Here is an 18303-nt window from a genome sequence, read left to right on the forward strand (position 1 = left end):
TGCCCATCAACACCCGCAATTATGTTTATTAATTATCCCCTAATGTGTGAGTGAATAATAATTACTAATCAATTCTACAATAGCCTGCCCGCTCGTTCCAAAAGCGCTACATACCAGTATGGTTGTACTAAGGACGACGAGATTCCGTTACATCACAGTTGAGTCACCATCGATTTGCATCATCTGAAGGATTACAACGAAAATTAATATATCATGTTTCTGGAAAGAAGAAATTTGTTAATTGAGCGGCAAGACAAAGTTTACCCAGACGACTTGGCAGCGAGTTACTTACTTCAGTTAGTTATCTACGTCAGAATCATAAAAAAGATTTATATCAAGTAATCAAATTATTCTCTATTTTGTTCGTTTGCGCCTTCACGTTTCAATCTCCGCTTTTATTCCTCTTCTGAATTCCATGGCTTGTTGATTAGATTGGGTCTATTGCAGTCCAGTACATGGTCTTAACCCCACAACATGTGGCAGAGAACTGCCCTGGTTTTACCAGTGGTCATCTTTTTTATTGTAGGATCGAATACTTGCGGTAGTTTTCACACAAGTTAATTAACTAACAAAGCTCTGAGTCTTTATTTACACTCGGTATTGTAAACGCTTTGGTTCAAGATGCTCTTTTGGAATGTTATTATCTTTTTTTTTAAAAAACCATTACTTTTCTTGGGCAAAGCAACGAGGAAAGAAAACAATTACCAGAAGGAGTAACTCGTAACTAAAAGGCAGTATAGACGAGGAATTGGTGAGTTGTGTTCTTATTTCACAGTGCTTTATCAAAAGTAGTTGTTGCGGTTATTCGTCTAGATACAGGTTATTGATTAAGCGCGAGGTCAAGATGGCTGGATGTTGACCGAGTTCTTTTTCGTCTCGGTCCACAAAAGCGCATTAAAAAAGAGCAAGGCCAATATTCAGCCATCTTGACCGAACAAGCTTGGTCAATAAAAGATTTAATAGTAATATTTGTTTTCCAAATAAAGTAGTTCTCGTCTTTTTCGCACAGGTAAAATAAAGGTCAACTTCAATGGCCTATGAAGAAGTCTGCCATACATACTTACAAATCATAATATACATAATCTTAAAGCTTTATCCCTGTACTTTAATTCCTCCATAAGCGAGCATTGGCATTGACCTCTTGCGTGACAGCCGTTCAACGGATCGCATCACATTTTTTTGTAATTTTAGCCCGAACTCTTTTAAAGCTGGAGACGCCGCCTACGGCGGGCCAAGAAAGAAACTACAAGAAAACATATGTTTTAAATGGGTCGTGGTTGCATATTTGACAAAAATAGCCCAAGCTCTTTTAAACCTGGACGCGATTGAATATTGAGGAAGTTAGAATTCGCTCGCAATTACGATCGTGCAATGAGAATGCTGCCCCAGATGGATCGATATATCCGGAGTTGGACCACGCACAGCCAAGCTTGACAGTATACCCCTGGGTCAAGTGCCAACAAATCATGGACATCTGGTGAGGAAAGGGTTAATTCTTGTCTGAAATTCTTAAATTACCAGGTTGTGAACATATTAAAGGAGTATTACTTGACTTTCCCGATGTAGTCGAGCAAGCCAAATTGTTCCTAACCAGAGATAAAGAAGAGACAAAATAGTGACTTCACTGAAAGGAGACATCTTGGATGTCATATCGAAGTATAATCATTGTGAAAAATCTCTGTGTCAATTTTACAGAAGACGGGATGGCAAAAGTTTTGGAAAATTGTCGTCAAGTTGCTACAGATGGAAGATTAATTATAGTTAACAGTTGCAACCCTGAAGCCAGAGATACGGAGCATCATGTTACCAAAACTGATTTACATCTGGGTTTTCGAATTATCCACGTCATGACGATGAGTAAGATGGGACATTTTAGAACGAAGAATGAGTGGCTGAACTTGATTAACATGTTGTACAGGAAAGTGGCTTTTCAATTAAACGCAGTCTATGAGACTGGAGATGGTCCTACATTGTTTGAACTGTTCAAATGCGAATAGATGATTGTTTTTGTTTTTTGGAAACACAAGAGTTAAGGTGGCTCTCAATAGTTTTTAGGTTTTCTAGCACTTTTACATTTGAGGGATTCAATAAAACAAAATAATATTTTTCTTACAACTTCCAGTTTCTTGGTAACAGTTAATAGCTCGATCATCAGTGAACCAAAACATAATCACGTGGCGTCATCAGCTGTTACAATAGCAACAGCATATGGTTGTAAATAAGAGCCATGATGGAGCTTCTAACGCTAATAGCGCAAAAATTAACTCTGTGACCCCTATTGACCAATTTCATAAATGGCTGCTGGATTAATATTCTTTTGTTTAAATTTAAATTAGCTATTCTCCCCTCGTTCTCCAGTTCAAAATTCAAATGAATACATTATCTCAAGCGAGGCTGGTGAGGCTAATTTAAATTTAAACAAAAGAATATCAATCCGGCAGCCATTTTTGAAAAGTAGTGTATTTTTCTTAATTTTATCCAATTTTACATGGAAGTGGAAGCAATTATAGAGAGTTTAAAAAAATCTTTGGACCAGATTTAATGTAATTGCTAAAAACCGTAATTTTTGAGTGGCTATAAATCCGGTCCAGAGAATTTTTAAAATTTTACCAGTACTTTTCTCTTAGTCCACACTACCCAATTTTAAAATAAAATAGTGGGGTCACCGGACTTGTTTTTTAAATAATTCACTTCGCGTCTAAAGAAAATCCACGCGCGTCTCGCGCGTTTTCAAAATCTGGCCTTTACAAGATCCCTCTTTTCGCATGCGCAAACGTTGTCCGCTGGACAAAACCTTGATTTGTTTCAAAGAGTCGCTCGCTCGATTTTCGGTCGATTTTATCAGCTTAATCAGTCGTTCAAGTGGACCTGTAAATTCTTTTTCGAAGTGCTGTTAACAAGCTTGCTTCGTTGCTACGTTTTGGAGAATTTCGGTCATTTAAATCTGGCTAATGTTACGCGAGGTACGTACATTGTCGTTAAGCACCTCCAAAAGCACAACAAGTGCTGGCCAGTTTCTGCAGTTTAAATGTGGTTAAATGGAAAAACATGAAGTTACCATATACCAACAATGGAGCCAAAGGAACTACTCTTCTTTCGGAAATGTTTCCTGAAAGAGGTTTGCAATGGCATCGAGAATACGCTTTGTTCGAGTGACACGAGGTTTCCTCGCTGTGTTCTGGGAAGGAGGCATGCTGAGGATCGCAAGCAGCCCCCCTGTTCCGAACTTTAAATATAACTCTTTGAGATGTGAATAGGGAAGCCCACTTCCTGCAATCTTCTGAGCCACTGATTGTTTTATTGCACCACTGTCGTCCCTGGGGTCGAAAAGTCTTCCGCTGAATGTCTGAAGAATTTTATGGCGTCGATCCAAATACGACATGCTGGCAATTGCTTGTTCAACACTAATAACTCCAGAACAATTCACGAGTTTTTCCTTGTTCAGTTGAAGTAGAATGAAACAGAATTTTTTTAAGTGCCTTAACGTCCTCCAAGGCATCGTGGGCTTCAAATTCTTCTTTAAAGAGATGTGAGTAAAGTGCTGATTGGTTTAATTTGCAAGATGCCGATTCACTGAGTTGCAATGCCGGGTGTTTATCTTTCAAAAGATGTTTGGCAAGGATTTGACTGTCGCTAAAATAAACATTCAGGTTGCTTAGTTTGCTGCGAAAATTTTCGTCGCTTCTCCTGAGAAGTATTGGAGTGTCAAGTGTTAACGTTGATGAATTATGACCTATTAGAACTATACAAGATTCCTTCTGGGATGAACATTTTACTTGACTAAGGGCCTGGCTAAACTAGGAGACTTTGTTGCGGAAACATTGTTTCCTGTTATGTTTCCCGGGGTGGCTAAATTAGCGGGAAACAAACAAAATTTTTTGCTGCCCCAGTGGCTAAACGAGGAAACATTGTTTCGGAAAACAAATGAGCTACGCATGCGTGTATGAATAAACTGACTTTGAGGAAGTCTGGGAATCAAGGATGTTCACATTTTCTCGTTCCCAGGGCTCCACACATGTGAATGTAAATACATGTAAATGTAAACATGGCGTCTGCGAAGAGGAAACAAATAGCTGTGTTGTGTATGGTGATAACGTTTCTGGACGACGAGGGTGAAGGTTTAGTCAAAAAGAAAAGTCCAGGTAGAACTTGGCTGAGAAGAAGAGCAGAAAGAGGCTCCTGTGCAGGTATCCTAACAGAATTGGCGGCTGAAGACCTCCCATCGTTCAAACATTATTTGCGTATGGACGTCAACTCCTTTCGTCGCCTTGTTGAGGTGGTAAGCCCAAGGATCGTCAAAGGAAACACAAGAATGCGATCTCCAATATCACCCTCAGAAAGACTAGCCCTAACTTTGAGGTTCTTAGCAACGGTCGAGACCTTTCGTTCCCTTGAGTTCCAGTTTCGAGTGAGCAGAACTGCCATCTCTTACATTGTACTTGAAGTGTGCCAGGCAATATTATCTGAGTTGGGAGCATCGTGTCTGCAATTCCCGTCCACAGTAGAGGAATGGAAAGCAACAGAAAACAAATTTAGCGAAAGGTGGAATTTTCCACATTGCGCAGGAGCTCTGGACGGGAAGCATGTTGTCATGCAGGCGTGTGGACAGTACTCACAGTTTTATAACTACAAAGGGAGTCACTCCATCGTATTAATGGTTCTTGCTGGACCAAGCTATGAAATAAAGGCTGATAGTTTGGAAAGAAACTGTTTGGGGCTGCGTCGGTGGGAGTAACGAAATAATTTGGATATATCAACAAAGTTGAAATGGTAAATTGGTCACCGTAACTATTACAAAAGCTGACGTTTCGAGCGTTAGCCCCTCGTCGGAGCGAATAGAGGAATTGTGGGTTGTGTGTGCTTTTAAAGGCAGAGAATTGAGCTACGTTATTGGTGGGAACATGGCAACGAGAAAAACAAGAATAAATTACGTATATGAGAACGATCCTTCGCAGTAAAGCACTATTTGAGCAATAGTGAAAATCAGACCTGAAAAAAATTTCAGGCCTGTACGGGACTCGAACCACTGACCTCTGCGATACTAGTGCAGCGCTGCTCCCAGTTGGCTTGTTAGCTCAATTGGTAGAGCGCTGCACTAGTATCGCAGAGGTCAGTGGTTCGAGTCCCGTACAGGCCTGAAATTTTTTTCAGGTCTGATTTTCACTATTGCTCAAATAGTGCTTTACTGCGAAGGATCGTTCTCATATACGTCTCATAACCGCAGTTCACACATATGTTTCATATGTTTGTTGTTGTTTGATTTATCATCTACGGGTTTATATCGAATTTATTTGATGGCCTGCTCCCAGTTGGCTTGTTAGCTCAATTGGTAGAGCGCTGCACTAGTATCGCAGAGGTCAGTGGTTCGAGTCCCGTACAGGCCTGAAATTTTTTTCAGGTCTGATTTTCACTATTGCTCAAATAGTGCTTTACTGCGAAGGATCGTTCTCATATACGTCTCATAACCGCAGTTCACACATATGTTTCATATGTTTGTTGTTGTTTGAAGAATAAATTAGTGGAATGAAAAGCGTTCGTTGATCCCTGTGGGATTTAGACTGCCGGTTTGAAAGATGAGCTTTTGTTCAAGATTTTTACGGCTTTCCGTGCTACCTAAGTGTAAGGAAAGACCGCAGATTTCCATATGTTGCTTAGAATGGTTAGGTAAATCAAAATGTCTAGCGACTGGTTTCGATTTGTCCTTGTCATTCCTTTCCACGTCTCGAAGGTGTTCTCGGAATCGGTCACCTAGTCTTCTGCCTGTTTCGCCGATGTATATCTTTTTGCAATAAGTGCAAGTTATGCAATAGATTACATTGGCGGAGGTGCACGTGAAGTGATCGGTGATCTTAATGGATCGTTTAGGTCCCGATATTTTATCAGTGTCGTGAATGAAAGGACACGTTTTGCATCGTGCACGCGCGCATTTAAAAGTGCCTGGTTGATCAATAATCTGAAAAGAACTTCTGACCAAAAAATTGCCTATGTTTTTGTCGCGTTTGAATGAAATGAGCGGAGGCTGCGTAAAGATAGTGCTTGTCTCTGGATCGTTTTGAAGTAATTTAAAGTTTTTAAGAATGATGATTTGAAATAATGTGAGGCGTGAGTAGTCCAGTGGTCAGTGCGCTGGACTCTAGGTCAGATGGCCCGGGTTCAAGTCCTGGCTGGGGCTTGACGTTGTGTCCTTAAGCAAGACGCTTCACTCACATTGCTTCGTCTTCTCGGACAGGACGTAAAGCCGGAGGTCCCGTCTCCTGCACCTATCAATTAGTTAATTTCGGCTAGGGACGTTAAAGAACCCACATCACGAGATTACTGTGATGTGGTCTGGCCTGTTTACTGGGAAGGGGGGGAGGGGGCATCTGTAAAAAAATTTCTCCTTTATTAATTGTAAACTGTCGCCGGCAGTCTGGAAAAGTCCCCCGCACAGTGTTGTAAAGCGCATTAGAGCATTTACATGGAAATGCGCTATAGAAATTGATCTATATTATTATTATTATTATTATAATATGGTGTGAAAGCTATGAAATAACATGGTGTAATATGGGGGTCAACGGGCGAGTTTCAGACGGAGGAGTTTGGAATCGAACTGGTCTCTGCAATGTGCTTGAAAATGGGGAAATTGATCTCCCACTGCCCGAACCATTACCAAATAGAAGAGAAGACTGCCCATACGTAATTATAGGGGACGATGCTTTTGCTCTGAAGCCGTTTTTGATGAAGCCTTATCCTCAGCAATACCTGGACCTTGAAAGACGGATTTGTAACTATCGTTTCTTCCGAGCTCGAAGAAGAGTGGAAAATGTTTTTGGCCTTCTTGCCAATCGATGGCGAATTTTTCGTGCTCTAATTGCGCTTCAACCAAACAAAGTTGAGATTGTCACCATGGCCGTTGTCACCCTTCACAACTGGTTGATCAAAGGATCATCAAAAGATGTTTATGTTCCACCTCGTGTTGTTGACACCGTCAATCCGTTTACAGGTGAAATTGTTCCAGGTTCCTGGAGAGATGATGGTACTCCCTCCCAAAACTTACAGCCTTTGGCAATGCTGAGATATGGCAACAATCCATCCAACCATGCAAAAAGAGTAAGAGATGAGTTCAACGAATATTTTAACTGCGAAGGTCAAGTTGGCTGGCAATGGGAAAAATGCATGTAACATTTTCTTGGTAATTCAGGAAGTAAATTATTTTGAAATATGTTTCAGCAAATTCAGTGAATTTAAACCTGGAAATCCTTGACAAGTTTTTGTTCAAGTATAAACAACTAACAAAATATGAGTGTCTCACTGTACATACAAAATGAAATTTGTACAGAATTTTGAATTGGAACATCTAAAAAATATGTATTTTGGTTAATGCGATCAAACTTAAGAAGATTGAATATGTTAATGCCTTGAATTAGAAATATTACTGAAAAACTCAGGAACCTACTTTTTTATTTGATTCTGACAGGTCAGTTATGTACTGACTATTGACAGTAAACCTCATAACTACAAACTAGTTACCATCGCTGTTTGTTCTTTATTTTCTCTCTTTTAATTGGATTTTTCCTTGCTACACAACATTCTATGAATATTTTAAGTCTTAGTGGTTTTCAGAATTTCACAGTAATGTAAATGCTGTTATTTTAACTGCAGTAAACAGCATGCAAGTTTTGAAGTTTGTTTATGGCAAGTCTCAAAGTGACAATATTCCCTTGCTTGTTTCTATAATGGCACAAAAATTATAAGATTAATATAATTTTGCAGGAATATTTGTTCATCTTTCCAATTCCTTTCCTTTCCCTTTCCCTTTCTTTGAGCGTGACCTGCTTGAATTTCTTCGCAGTCAGCCATTTTAATTGTTGTCTGCTCGCCGTTGCTATGTTACAGCATAACGGAAGCATTTTCCATTATTTTCTTTAGCTAATAGTACAAATAAAGACTTTTGGCGACCAAAAAATTTCGTAAAAATGCGATTTACCCTGAAAACTAGACGTGAATAGAGTTCGGCAAAAAAATTTACGCGCCGCCATGTTTGTTTACCTTCTCCATGGCTTTTAAAAATCCCGCGAGTGACGCGCGTGATTCGCGCGGCTAGAACCCACTCCTAAAACTATTGTGAGCCACCTTAAGGTGGCTCGTACCACTTTCCTCGCGCGGGGAACGAGTCACTCTTGCGTGACGCGCGCGAGAGAAACGTGCGAAAGAAGCGCGAGATCAGAAGATGAAAATTCAAAACAAAGATGGCGGCGCGTGGAATTTTTTCTACTTTTGTGAGAAGTTTACCTAAGAGCTTGTATTTGATGTGTTGAGCGGCCACTGTGAATGCAGGAGATAGAAACTAAGATAACGAAGACGATTTTCGGAGAAGTAGAGGTTGCTTCACTTCACATTTAAAAGAAATATTCAACTGATATGAAATCTTGCGACGGCGAAAAAAGAAGAACTGAAGTGAAGGATAATCTACCTGAAGTGGAAGAAGACTTTGAAACTTGAAGGAAAATAATATGATATAGCCAGAATTCATGTGTAGGATTTTTAAGACGAGCTCGGGAGGCTGTCTTTGACGGCTGTTTAATGATTTTCTTAGCAGTAAACGTCTGTAAACATGAGATCGTAGGTGCTCGCGCGAGCACACGCAATTGTCAGCGGTAGCTAAAACAGATCATGAGCAAACGTCGATCATAAGATTTTTAATCCTGGGCCCAGTTGTTCAAAGGCCGATTAGCTCTAACCCAGGGTTAAATTTTAATCCAGGTTTCTGAATTTCTCTAATCAAAAGCCATTTTGGGATAATTTTCCTAGTTCTTTTTAGGACAATCAATCATCAAATTGTAGATAAATGGAATTAAGCTGAATTTTCTTTCAGAGCTTTCAGATCTGAAATCAAATTTCACACTAACCCTGGGTTATCTTAACACAGCTTTGAACAACCCGGCCCAGATTTTTAAATGCGCGAAAACGCGCGTGGAAATTGCTAAACTCACGAAAGCTATTGCATGAAAAAAAGTCCGGTGACCCCTTCTTTTTATTGTTCCAATATAATATTAATGTCGAAAAGAATCATCAGAAAAAAAACTAGAAAATTCTACGGAAGGAAATTTGCGATGTGTGAAAATTGTCCTTTTTTTAGATTTTCTGAAATTCCGCTCTGTAGAATTTTTTAAAAATCTTTGTGCATTTTCCTTTTCAAGTGCCAAAAGCAATCACTGAAAAAAATCAGGGGGTCACCGGGTTAGTTTTCGAATTATTTAAGCCACAAGTTAAAAAATGCGTCTGAATAAGCCTATGAAAGCGTTGCCATGGAAACTGCTAGTAACGAAATGACACTTATTTTTGGATAACCAATGATTATGTAATTCAACCCCGTAAAAGTGTCCAACTGGCCTTGGTCAGTCTTTCTGTTGTATTCTTTCAAAGTTACAAACCATCAAAAAGATGAAAACCGGTACGAGCCACCTTAATGCGTTAACTCTTTACGGTGGTCAATTTACGATTTCAACTTAGTGATATTATCAAATTACCTTGTTACCCCCACCGACGCAGCACCACAGTTTCTTTAGAAACTTACCCCTTTATTAATGCATTAAGGTTTGTCGTTTATTCTGCAGTTATGTATGTTTGTTAGATGAAAAAATGAAGACCTCTATATTTCATGTTTTTCCACATAAACTGAACGAATGATGTGATATTTTTACTCAGGGAACAAGCAGTCATAAATTAGAGGAGAGTGAGAATAAAACTTAACTATGATGTGAAAGTGCTTTGAAAAATAGAGAGCTGATTTTTACAAGATTTCTCTGAATACTAATGGTTGATAAGAAATCTGCTTTCTTTCCGGAGGATACCGTGTGAGACGAAGGACATTCTTCTATTCTAAATAGAGTAACAGTCCTGTGATCATTTTCCAAGTATTTTATGCCCCAATACCGTTAAAATGAATTCATATTAGAAATCGATGAAGTATTTTTAAGTATTTTTAAGTATTTTTTACTAACCGCAGCCAAATTTTGTACAATAATATGGCTTTCGTCAGTTTGTACGAGTAAAAGAAAATGCTGGTTTGTAACCGGCTTTTTCTTAACCAGACCATAGGACTTATTGCGAATGTTTTCTTTTTGGATAATTTTGTACCCCTTACCGCATCTACGAGTGAAAAAAGTGCTTGGTCTAAGTATTATCAGTTTTTATTAGTTCAAAGGAGTTTTTAAGTAAAAAGATAGGGATTGATGTCATATTTGTTTCCAAGAGAAAAAATTAAGTAAACGGGTTGGTGTTGGTAATCGTCGCGGTTTGCAATATTCTTACTTTTTTTTCAGTTTCGGCTACGACCCTTGATTTCCACATTTAATGGGATTCTTCTAGAAATGAAAACATTGACCTTGTCCAGGTTTTGCAGAAGAATGGCTTTTCATCTGAATGCAGTCCATGAGACTGTACATTGCCCTACATTCAGTTCGAGCTGTTAAAATGCAATTAGACCACTGTCTCTCTTTTTTTTCTCTCTTGTATTGTATTATTGTTCCTTTATTTCGCAAAAATGTATTAAGAAAAAAAAACGTTTATCTTGCTTCAATTTGTTGTCCAAATAAACAAGCCGAGAATAACAAGTATGATTTAGAAGCGTAATTAGTCATCCTAGCTCGATGATTAAAAGAGATCAGTTGTAAGAAGGATATGAATTGAAAATAAAGTTTGAGGGTAATGTATATCAGTTTACCAAACACAAATTGGATCCTTAACCGTTGAAAGGAAACACCTGGGGAAAGCACTGATCCACTACGATTTGATATTATATCCCTGCTCTCATGGATGAATAAAAGAATTAAAAAACACATATTGCTGTTTCCGCATACGTTGCATATGAGTAAGCGGAACAGGAAGTTGAGTGTAAGATGTTACTGAATTATCTTTGGTCCTTGCTAAATGCTGGCACAAATCCACCATAGAAAATTCATAATCAGGCGAAGCACGTGCGATAAGTGACGTGCACACTAAAGTATTTAAAGCGGATAACCTTCAAGGTCCTACAAAGCCCTTTTAGGCCTCAGTCCTCTCCTGCTGGTGCTTGTTCCTCCCGCTTTTCAGAAATTAGACACGTCACTATCTCTAACTTCCGCAGATCAAAATAGAGATTCTCAGGGGAAGCACTGAAGCGTGCTGATACCCTTTCTTCCTTACTCATGCCTTTGATAAAAATTACTTTCTCTCAAACTTATCTACGGAAAGAAGTATGAGGAAATTGTTTGTTTCTTCAATCGACAGTAGAATTAATATAAAGGCGAATCGAAACAATTACCAGACCTGACAAAGGGTTCGTGAAGCCCACGAGCTTGAATACTACTCCTTCCAATTGTCTGTGGTTTATCCCCAAAATGAAGGTGTTTCCAGGATCTCAGCTATTGGCGATACTTTGGTTGTATATGAAATTGGCTTTTTAGTTGAAGGTAAGAGGAACTATTCTCAAAATTACTAGATTCTCCAATAATTTTCTTGCGAGATGAACGATCGAAGAATTGGATCGAAACTAAAGATTGGAATGTAGGGCAATGCTAGCGCTAAAAATAAGATGGGATACCTTTGCATTTTCGAAAGTTTTTTCTCTTAGTTCACTTTAAACCGTTGCTTCATTTATTCTTTAGGACAAACTCTAGTCCAAAATTGAAAGATCAACTTCACTACGTCATATCCTGACTTGATTTATTGCACGAACGTGCAGTTCTCTCGTGCATTTTCCAGCTCGAGAAATGTACGGGTGATAACGTCCAGCAGCTATATGGGTCCAACACTCGCAGCGTACACAATTCGGCTGTTGTGTGGACGTCAGACGTGACACAGCAGTTTTCGCGTATGTGTATTAGAGTCAGGACCCGGAACAAATGGATCCGCCGTCGTGAACTGGATTGCATTTCGAGGCGCTCCTTCTGGAATGTTGGACGGCACCGCTTCGTTAAGTGCATTTACCAGTGGAACAAATTGTGAAAGGGTTACCTTTGCTGAGGTATGCATACGACCTATGGCGATTTTCCAACAAAACTGCCAATAATTCTTCGTGTAGCGTGTAATCAACTGCTCCACGCTTTCTTTCTCGTTTTTCACTAACTATACCACTGTCACCGTTGAAAGGCATTAAAAAGAAAGTTTCTCAGAAAAGAATATTATTTCTTAAAACAAAGAGGAGATTCGCAGAAAATATGCAGAATATAAGTGTATTTATTATCATAATGAGGAGGGGCGTAACCTGGCTTTTAAAATAAGTGGTCTGGTATTTGTTAACCTGTCTTCATTCTAATCGCGGAACTGTTTTGCAAATCCGTGTCATTTAATTTCGTGCGTTTGCTTTCTTAGAACTCAAAGATTTAGGACGAGTTTACTCAAGTTACCACGATAGACCGAAAGTTCGTAAGGTCAAGTCTAAACGTGACCTGTATCATGTACGTCCCAGTTCAAGACAACTACCTCTTTATTCTTTTTGCAGCGATTTGAGTCAATCCCCAAGCCGGTACTGGCTACAGTACGTCACTCTGTCAGCAACAAACCACAGGACGCTATGAATTTCTGGATTGAAGAAATCAAGGCGGATTATTTCAGAGTGTGCCTTAGGGAAGTAAAAACATGCCATGGAAAGCATCAGAATTCAAAAGTGGCAAGTTTGACTTAACAGGTTTACTTTATGAAAAACATATGTGGAAATGTTTCAGGTTTTTCATTGTTGGTTTTCGCAAATGCTGAAGTAACAGGATTCAGGAAGTTTTATATAATGAGATAGGTGTATCAATGCTTTAGGCTTTAGGATATAATTATGCTAATCTAAATACTTTTAACTTTTGACGGGATCTTTTTGGACAAATTGTTTAAAAAATACCATTTCACTCTCAGGACTGGCTGGCATTTACACGCCGAGGTGTTCAACTTACATTTCAAGGAAAATTGTTCTTTGAAAAATGGCGGAGCTCCTCGTGAAAAAGACAATTTCGCCTTTGGCTCGAATTCCTGTAAAGTAACCCAAGAAATGGATTTGCCACTGTTATTCCAAGTAATTAGTTGCAGTTGCTTTCGTTTCACACCTGCCGCACCCACTATTGTGCATTCTGTTTTACATGTATGTCCTGATTGGCCAGTTATTAGTACTCATACTCTTCGCTGTCTGTTGAATACCATTCACGCTTGCGGTTCCATACAGTTTATTGATCTTTCTAGTTTACGCTCTCCTATTCGTGTGACGCCCAACGACCAGAAACAGAGTGAGGGTTCGTTTGTTCCGCCTGAAGTAGGCCAAGCGTCTTCAGGTGAGAGTGGAGGCAACTCAGCAGCCGTTGATCAAATCTTTTCCATGTTTAAAGATTTTCTTGAGAAAAAAATTAGAAGATAAAGGAAAGCAAATCGAACAAAGGAGTAAGCTAGATAAAGAAGTTGTACAGCTAAAGTTCAAAGGGAACCAGAAACAATTTGAGCTTAATGCTGAATTAGATACCATTTTTGAAAACATGGCAACCGAAAGTGAAAGTATCGAGCCAAATTTGTCGCAAATCAAGAAACTTTCCCAAGAACGCAGGCAACGTATTCGAAAGCGGCAGAAGCTGATAAAAATCGCCGATAAAAGCAAGGACGGCTGGCAGGTTGTAGCCGAGTACGAGTCAGACGAACTTGCATCCGGCTCCGAAGATGAAAAACGTCTCAAGAAGGCAAGGGAGGCCACGAGCCGCAAGAGACGCCAAAAGGAGCAACTCTCCAGCGATCGTGGAAAGAAACCAAGAATTACTTTGGGCGCTGATAGTCAGCTTTTCGTTGTAAGAAAAAGAGCCTCCTCTTTACTTTGTATGTTCATATGTGAACATATAAACCACTAACTCGTAGTTAAAAAAAGTCAAAATTCCCTCAGGAAATTTATAGCTATTTTCATAAAGTCACGAAGTCCCCCACTAACTCTCCTTATGATCCATCACATTTTTGCTCGCGCGCAAATACATCACGTGACTGAATCTTCTCCAGCTAAAGCTGTGGGATATACGAGGTTGTGATCCATCGAATATTTTTGCTCACGCGCGATTGGTTTGAATCATCACACGACCGAATATTCTAAAAAACCTAAAAAACCTAAAAAAGCTAAAAAACCTCACAGGTCACGATTTTCCTCGAACTTCGCTTTCGGAAAACTGCTCCCTCATCGGATCAGATAATGTTCGCGGACAAATATCCTCGCTACTTTCGCGCCAAACAGAGGTTATTGTTTATTTATATTCCAACAAATATTTTTTTGCTCGTGCGCGACTGGTCAAAACGCTGCACGTAACCGAGTATCCCCCAACTAAAACTGGGGGATATCTGAGGATGTAATTATGTGATTATTATCTTTTATCATTCTGACGTAGATAACGAATGAAGTAAGTAATTGTGGCCCGTTGGTTGACAAAATATTTGAAAGATATTAAACGTAATAGTATTCATTTGGCGCGAAAATATGCACAGATAAAAATCCGCGGACACTATCTGTTCCTTAAAGCTCACAGTTTCCCTCGAGCTTCGCTCTCAGAAAACTGTTCGCAGCTCAGAACAGATAATGTCCGCGGATGTGCATATTTTCGCGCTAAATGGAGGCTATTGCGTTTATTATCCTTCAAATAATTTATCAACCAACGGGCCACGATTTATTTACTTCATCTATTATCTACGTCAGAATCATAAAAAATCAATAATTATATAATCACATAATTTTCGATTGTGTTCGTTTGCACCTGTACGTTTCTATTTCCACTTTCATTCCTCTTCTGTATTCTATGGCTTGTTAATTAGATTGGGCCTATTTCATTCCGGTATATGGTCTTAGGCAGACAGTATGCGGCAGAGAACTGCATTGGTTTTACCAGTGGTAATCTTCTTTATTGTAGGATCGAATATCTCGTATAGTTCTAACACAGGTAAGTCAACTGACATAGCTCTGAGTCTTTATAATTAGTTACGCTCTTATTCAGGCTGCCGCTCTTTTGGAGTCTCTATTCAATCAATAAAATCCTTTATTTTAAAATGATATTTGCTGAAGCTACAGTCGAACCTCCTGTAAGCGACAATCCAAAATTTCAAGACTAGGTGATTGCTTACGGGAGGTGCTCGCTTACGAGAGTTCATACGTATACCATAGTGGGTCAAAATTTTGCCCCCTTAGCATATGGTACCTACACAGACGCACCCCATGCGCCAATGTCCATCTCAGCTCATATTATAACCTTTAGTAGCCACAAAAATATGTAAGCTTTTCAATATAGAGTTTCATGGTTCGTATCAAACTACCCAAAACAGCGAACAGAACAAGTCTCACGGCTGTAGCTAGAAATTGAATCAAAGTCTCCATGCATAAGGTTTTTTTCGACTCAGTTACGCAATTCGTGCACCCGTTTTGTCTTGAGAATTGTGAAAACAATTTCCTAATACAGTGTAGTCGTCTTTTTCGATTAGGCACCAATTATAACATATTTAATGTCGTCTCTTTTAAGATTAATAGAGTACAGTGTACTGTATGTGCATTTTTTAATTTTTTAACGTTTTTATTCATGTAAAATGTCAATTTCGAGCAAAAAATGTGGTCTCTCGTACTTCCCAGGGAGCCGATAATGTTACAACACCTCATTATCCAATTTCCGCTCTGTTATCTGTCAAGTAGTCACTTACGGCAGGTTAAAAAGAAAAGGAAATCTCCAAGTTGTAGCTCTAAAAGTGGTCGCGGTCGCTCACGAGAGGTGGTCGCTTATAAGAGGTTCCAAATATAGTGACTGTACTTGGAAACTTTTGGTATTTTGGAAAACTGGTCGCTAAGGAGGGGTGGTCGCTCACGAGAGGTGGTCTCAACCGGAGGTTCGACTGTATAAAGCTTGTGGGGTCGTTTATCCAAGGATCTAATGTGCCAATGAACTTTTCAAAGTTTACAATTTGTCCAAAACCTAAGATATACAGCCATCTCGAGAAAGGTAGAATCAACTAAATTTCATGCAAATCACAGATTCTCGAGGGTTCTTAAACTTTATGGGTGTTAAGTGTAAATTAAATCTTCAGATCTTAAAGTGCATGTGGCTGCAGATGTCACTTTGAAAGTAAAATTCCCTGAACTGTCTGGTACTATTTATAAAAAAGACAAATGACTTTCTTAGGCATAGTAACGGGGAAAGAAAACAAGGAACAGGAGAAGGAACTCCAAAGTAAAAAGCAGTTTAGAAGAGGAATTGGTGAGTTGTGTTAATCTTTCACAGTACCTTATCAAAAGTATTTTTCGGTGTACAGCTATATTGTAAGATGCATTAAAACGTATTGTAATACGTGGTGCTATCACTGACGTAGGTCGGTCGAGTTAATTTTACTAAATTGAATAGTGTTTTTTGATAATTTATTGTTTTTGATCCAGTTTGTTTATTCATTCATTTATGTTTTTGCTAAAGGTGAGGAACTTGACAATTTGAAAGACAAAGCAAAACAGGCGAGTTCCGTCTACAAGTGGCTAAAGAGAAACTGGCAAAAACTATTTGTGATCATTGTTGCCATATTTTCATTGCTGGTAGTTCTGGGAATCTACAGAAGATGTTTCTCTGATTCTGGGTGGGTGTGGGTGCTTGATTTCAACAAAAACCAAACATTATACTCCTGTTTTATAAGTTTGATTAGTGTTTTGGCACAAACTTTGTGTCTCGTTGTCGTTGGCTTGCGTAAAGGTCAAAAAATGGAAATCATTTGTTCCAAAATTAAGCCCTTATTGAGGTTGATACAAATATAAAAGATAGAGAGAAAAAACTATGTAGGAAAGGTGGTGAAAAGTAGCGTCAAAGGTAGAAGCTCCTGCACGGTCTAGAATCACATTAGAAATCGCGAGAAATGCCTTAAATGAGCCCCAACTTCAGTCTTCCTTTTTATTTCTAGTTCTGGCGGAGACGATGAACAACCAAAAGTAGTCGTCGTAAAAATGCTCAATCAAGATCACAAGGAGAGAGGCACAATAAGGCAGGCAAATGTGACCGAGGGGAGTTGTATCGGAAATGAAAATGATGGAAAGAGGGAAACCAGTTCTGCGCATGGGAATAATAGCACTGGTCACAAAGGAGAGGCTAACAATTCAAAAGTGGCCGAAAAATCGGCCTCAAGAGGCCGAAAAATTCCGATAGAATCGTCTTCGGTTTCAATAATAACCAAAACTAAACAGCATGAGAAGAATAAGGAACTTACATATCTTCGGACATTATCTTCAAAACCCGATTTAAATGAGCTCACTTCTCATATATGTGTTCTGGATGGTATTCCTGTTTCTGGCTACGCCACATTTCAGCAAACTGATTATTACAAACTCTATCACTATTTCAAACAATATATCTCCAAAGAAAAAAGTGCTAACGGCCAACTCAGTATGCAGCCATTGAGAGTCTGCCAGGGAAGTACATGTGATGGACCTTTCCCATTCTATGAAAACATAGCGCTCGTAAAGAACGTGGTGACGTCACTGATGATGAAATATTATGATGCCTACATTCCCACTGCTGAAACTAACACCGACTTACCGCTGACTGTATCGCCATAGAGAAGAGCGTATGCGTATCATTTGTAAAGTTAAGTAGGAAGGGTCGTTTAGCTATAATCAGTTACATCATTACGCGGATAAAAGGGTGCCGCATGATATGGTTGTAACTGGCTTCTTTCAAGCAGGTCGGTGTTTTATCTCTGAATAAATCTCGTCGGATACTTTTTGTTTCCTTATCCGATTAACAGGAATAAAAGTTCCATCGATGTTAACCTAGTCTAGACACCGAGGAATTTCGAATAACATATGCAGTACATAACCGACTGGCTATTATCTGGATGAACCACTGATGTTGTGCTATGGTAATATTGACACAGAACTTGAAATAAAAACGTGTGTAGCAATTAAACAATGGCCAGTTACCAACAGCTGGTAGTGAGTGATATAGCCTACAGATAACTGGTGAATAGGTTCTAGGGTCTACATAGTATAATAGACTGATGACCATATATAGTGAGGTAGAGCTGGACTGTTAAACAGATAAACAGACAGGCAGATTTAAATAGCACACAGCTAAACTCCAGCCTTTCCAATAACTATCCGTCAGAAAGTCACACCAAAATTGAATAGACATCTTGGGCTAACGTTTCAGGAAGATTCGAGAGTTTGGAATGGGTCCACTCCCAGATATTCGGCTAAGACACAAGAAAGTGTGGTATAACCTTATTCTAAAATCCCTCAATGGAACATACTCAATTGACCATCGCAGTTGAAAGTGTTTAATTAAAAAGGAAACAAAAAACATTTTTCACACATCAACAACT

At 39.1% G+C, this 18303-nt stretch overlaps 2 protein-coding genes and 1 pseudogene across 2 annotated transcripts; all 3 read left to right on the forward strand.

Annotated features, from left to right (window-relative positions):
• The first annotated feature begins 213 nt into the window (after window positions 1–213).
• LOC148741157 (uncharacterized) lies at window positions 214–2085 on the forward strand (annotated as a pseudogene).
• A 1960-nt stretch (window positions 2086–4045) lies between these two features.
• Window positions 4046–7161, forward strand: LOC148741158 (uncharacterized). Its single transcript, XM_088726104.1, has 2 exons — window positions 4046–4694; window positions 6686–7161. The coding sequence occupies exons 1-2, from the start codon at window positions 4046–4048 to the stop codon at window positions 7159–7161; spliced, it is 1125 nt and encodes a 374-aa protein (XP_088582230.1).
• A 7553-nt stretch (window positions 7162–14714) lies between these two features.
• LOC111340104 (uncharacterized) lies at window positions 14715–17891 on the forward strand. The gene is made up of 4 exons (XM_022946889.2): window positions 14715–14903; window positions 16128–16202; window positions 16413–16569; window positions 16888–17891. The coding sequence occupies exons 1-4, from the start codon at window positions 14822–14824 to the stop codon at window positions 17537–17539; spliced, it is 966 nt and encodes a 321-aa protein (XP_022802624.2). The 5' UTR covers window positions 14715–14821; the 3' UTR covers window positions 17540–17891.
• Window positions 17892–18303: the final 412 nt, after the last annotated feature.

Source organism: Stylophora pistillata, chromosome 1 (genome assembly GCF_964205215.1).
Source record: "Stylophora pistillata chromosome 1, jaStyPist1.2, whole genome shotgun sequence".
In the NCBI taxonomy this organism is placed as follows: domain Eukaryota; kingdom Metazoa; phylum Cnidaria; class Anthozoa; order Scleractinia; family Pocilloporidae; genus Stylophora; species Stylophora pistillata.